The sequence below is a fragment of the Alosa alosa genome, chromosome 6 (genome assembly GCF_017589495.1).
Source record: "Alosa alosa isolate M-15738 ecotype Scorff River chromosome 6, AALO_Geno_1.1, whole genome shotgun sequence".
Classification (NCBI taxonomy): domain Eukaryota; kingdom Metazoa; phylum Chordata; class Actinopteri; order Clupeiformes; family Clupeidae; genus Alosa; species Alosa alosa.
Window position 1 is genome coordinate 30,400,423 of NC_063194.1, and position 4,425 is coordinate 30,404,847.

Below are 4,425 nucleotides of genomic sequence, written 5' to 3' on the forward strand. Positions count from 1 at the left end.
GGTGTGGAGGTTCTCTGCATATACTGTATGGTATGTAAAGATGTCTTTTTTCACCCCTGCAGGTCTTCAAGCTCTCAGGCCTGACCCTGCCTATTCTCGTGACCTTTGCCCTCGCCTTACCGCCCTTGTGACCTCACGTTGCCAGGCCGACACAACTCACCTCTAGCTGTCAGCGTTGCAATAAATCTGCTCCCAAAGCCTCCTGTGCTGTTATCACAGTGTATCACATATTTCATTCATTTATTTATTTATAAGGAAAACACACATTCATGAACATTTCTGTAAAATGCACCAGTGTTAGCAAGTCGGCTAATCTTCCTTTGGGAAGATGTTATGAGAACCATCAATTGACTTGACCAGTTGTTCTCAGATGCAGTCATGAAGTCAGCATTAAAATATATTTTACAAAAGCACATAAAAACACAAAACAAAGAAGCAAAAACAAGACCCCTCAAGGAGACAACAGCAACACAGGACAGGCCATCACAGGCCACCATGTAAATAAAAACAACAGAACAAACACATGGGAGAACACAAAGAGCGTTCACACCACCTCACAGATACAACATAAAGCATCCTAGCAACGGGCAGAACACATGGTGTGATCTAGTGCAGACTGAGTTGAAAGTGCTGACGTCTGACTGCTCAAAAGCCAGTCCTTAAAGGAGATATTGAAACATGATACCGAGTGTGAACGTATGTCTCATAGCCCATCTCGGCTTGTCCCCTGCACTCCAAAATCTGGCGCTAGTTAGCCGATGCTACCAACAGCTTTTTCAATAGTGGTGCTTCTCATCGGGCTAGCCATGCAAATAAATCACTGTTTTACACCCATTTACGAGGCTCAATGTATCTCCACACTTCATTGGTAGACTTCCGAGGCCCTGACATTTAAAACGAGACATTGAGAACTTTGAAAAAGCACTGGTAGTTTATTTACAAGACGATTTATACAGACAGTATCTTCACGAAGTTTAGCGTTTGCAGCCATCTTGAATTTAGTCACCATAAGTCGAAAGCAACGAAAGTAAGAATGAACAGGTATGATAAGGGATCAGATTCCAAAATAATTCAGTGGAAATGCATGGATTCCAGTTTCTTCCAGTAGCAGCAACTGGAATCCATGCATTTCCACTGAATTATTTTTGGATATTTTTGGAGCCTTATTGTTAGAAGAGGCAGTTAGGTATTCATTATTAGGTATTAATTATTCATTTGTGTACTATTGTCCAGTCAGAGCTTCACACCATTGCTTCACAAAACACCACAAGTGTTTGTTTGATTTTTGTCAGTAGGCTATAGCTCTCTCTCTCGCTCTCTCTGTCTGTCTCTCTCTCTCATGCTCACAGACATGTAACAAGCACACACACCCCCTTCTTCGTCTCCTCTGTCTCTCTCTCTCTTTTGCTCTCTCTGTCCTCTTGGTGTGTGTGTGTGTGTAAGACTGTAAATGTGTGTGGCCATCGAGCTGCTTTGATCCAGCAAGGCTCCCCAAAGCCCTTTTCACTTAAGCTTTGTTTTTGTTTGTTGTTGTTGTTGTTGTTGTTGTTGTGAGGAAAGTCCAGTGAACTTTCACCTCAAAGTCCAGTGAACTTCCCCTCTCTGAGAGACTCCTACGAAGCCCCTCAAAAACATGTCTCTCCGCGAGACGGTCAAATTCCTAAAGACGTTTGAACAGCCAGTGCATACTTGACACCCAGTACAGTGACCTTTCAAATATGGCAGCCATTCTGGAATGGGTTTGGATGGGTGCAGCGTAATACCTCTGGTAGCTTGAAGTGTTTGTGAAGGTGCTCTTTGGTAGAAAAAAAATAAATATGATTAAAGATGGATTGTCCAAGGCACTTGAAAGTTAAAGTTCATTAAAGCTTTTTTTTTTTACTTTTTTTGAAGAGTGCCTTGGACAATCCATCTTTAATCCATTCTGTATCTGAAGCTGTCGCCTGACCTCGCACAGAGGTTAGCAGCAGCCTTTGAGATTTCCTCCAGATCTGAAGTTTCCCATGCTCGCTGCGAGGAGACAACGCACACCGTGTGAAGAGAGACTACGAGGCCTGTGCACCTGGCTGAGGTGGGGTCGCCCGCCCGGCCGGCCAGCGCAGCTGTGAAAATATTGCTGGACGAGCAGGTAGGAGCAGAGAGGCTGTGTGCTACAGGAAGCTCTGGACCTCGCTGGCCAGCACTCCCATGAATGGCTTGGCCGCAGTCCTACCATTAGCAACGGCAGCAGCAGCGGCCGTAATCTGTGCTGAAGGTCTGGGCGGCTCCCTGTTTTTAAAGATGTTTTTTTTTTCAGGCAAGAAAAAAGGGGATTTGTATTTTATCAATCATCCGATCTAAGACTGTATGGTCCATTCATTAGAGTGGGTCGTGGCGGGCGGCAGCTGCGGCTAGCAGGCCAGCTAGCGCAGTGAGCTCCCGTCAGCAGGGAGAGGGTGATGGTCAGACCTGGCACATACCTCAAAGACAGGCCTGAAAAACAGCTGTGTGGATAACATCAAAGACTCAAAACTCTCTCTTTCACTCGCTCTCTCTCTCTCACACACACACACACACACACTCTCTCTCTCTCTCTCTCTCTCTTTCACTCGCTCTCTCTCTCTCTCTCACACACACACACACAATGTTGTGCTGATGAATTGAGCAGACATAGAGTCATTTTGTTGTTATTTTCCCACAAGTGCGTCAGTAGTGGGATTGTAAAATGCTTCTTCAAAACAGCAACTGATTCCAGATCTGGGTCAGATGAAAGCACAGCTGTTGCCTGCTTCTGCACCATGACCAACAGTGTGGTTATTATGAAAAACAGAATGCATTGGATAGCTTGCATCATACAATCTAGACATGGCCTAGATGTTTATTTCCATATCATCACATAATTGTGGAGTGCTACAGTATGTTCTGTTGTGTCTCCACTATATTAGCCCAGTTTATTTGACTTTAGGAAAAACACAATTCCTCAATATGTAGCAGTTGCCTAGTCAGTCCTCCACTGGAAATGACCATGCAACACCACGGCTTGTCACCAGACGCTTTACTCAGTGAAGTGCTACATGTGAGAGGGACATACCAATATCTGAATTCTTCTCTATTTCTCCGATGCTGCTCATTCTGAGAGCATTCAGTGTGTTGCTACCAATTAATTTGTGAATAGGATGGCAACATATTACTGCAAGTGATGTTCCGAACTGGGTGAACAGAAACATTTCATTTACTAACCATAGCAATAAATGTATATTTTGTTGTATATATACTCTTTTGATCCCGTGAGGGAAATTTGGTCTCTGCATTTATCCCAATCCGTGAATTAGTGAAACACACTCAGCACACAGTGAACACACAGTGAGGTGAAGCACACACTAATCCCGGCGCAGTGAGCTGCCTGCAACAACAGCAGCGCTCGAGGAGCAGTGAGGGGTTAGGTGCCTTGCTCAAGGGCACTTCAGCCGTGCCTACTGGTCGGGGTTCGAACCAGCAACCCTCCTGTGTGTGTGTGTGTGTGTGTGTGTGTTATATTCTTACAACTACCCCTCCTACTACTAGAATGGCAAAGCCTTAGTCTCAGATTTGTTTAATACATTTGGTGAAATATCTACAACTCTCCGCTACACTTCAAATGTGCAGTCTTGTGAATGACCCTTGGATATGCACATAAAAAGGACATCCTCAGAAACAAAGCCTTGCGGCACACCAGCAAGCCGCACCCCCACCAATTGTTTCAGTCAGTCTCACCCATCACAGTGCTGGTCATGCAAATGACTTATATGTGTGTGTATGTGTGTATATATATACACACATACACACACACACACAGAGTCAGTGGGTCATGCATGCTGACATGTCATATAGGATACTGAGCGGGGAGAGTTTCCTTGGGCCAGGCCTGCACATCCTCAGTAACAGGGTCTTGTGGCCAGCTAGCCGGCCCCGCTGATTGTTTTAATGATGGGTCTCTCTCTCTAGCTCTCTCTTTTTCTCTCTCTCTCTCTCTCTCTCTCTTTCTCTGGCTCTCTAACTCGCTCTCTCTCTCTCCACGGCGCTCTGTGGATCCCTGGAGCCCCACATCACCGGCCACTTCAGCCGTGGCTGTGACGCACTTACTGTAGCCTGGGCAGCCCTGAGAATGCTACAAACCCCTGCCCCGCTCCACCACCATACACACACATACACAGATACACACACACACACAAACACACACACTCTCAAGTTCTCTGAAAGTTCCACAAGTCTATTGTTTCCCAGAGCTCCTGTCGTGTGTGTGTGTGTGTGAGTAAGGGAGGAAGCCTGTTCTCTCTCTCACTCTCTTTCTCCGAGGACTGCTGTATTTTCACACGGGCACATGGCCACTGTGGAAGTGTACACACACACGCTCTCTCTCAGACACACACACACACACACACACACACACACACACACACACACGGC

General features: G+C 45.8%; 1 protein-coding gene across 2 annotated transcripts in view; it reads left to right on the forward strand.

Moving 5' to 3' along the window:
• Positions 1-215, forward strand: part of LOC125296002 (BTB/POZ domain-containing protein 16-like) — a 3,062-nt gene extending 2,847 nt beyond the window's left edge. For both annotated transcript variants that reach the window (XM_048245614.1, XM_048245613.1), the window contains exon 5: positions 63-215. In XM_048245614.1, coding sequence (XP_048101571.1) covers positions 63-131 — 69 coding nt within the window. In that variant the 3' untranslated portion in view covers positions 132-215. The remainder of the gene's footprint in view (positions 1-62) is intronic.
• Positions 216-4,425: the final 4,210 nt, after the last annotated feature.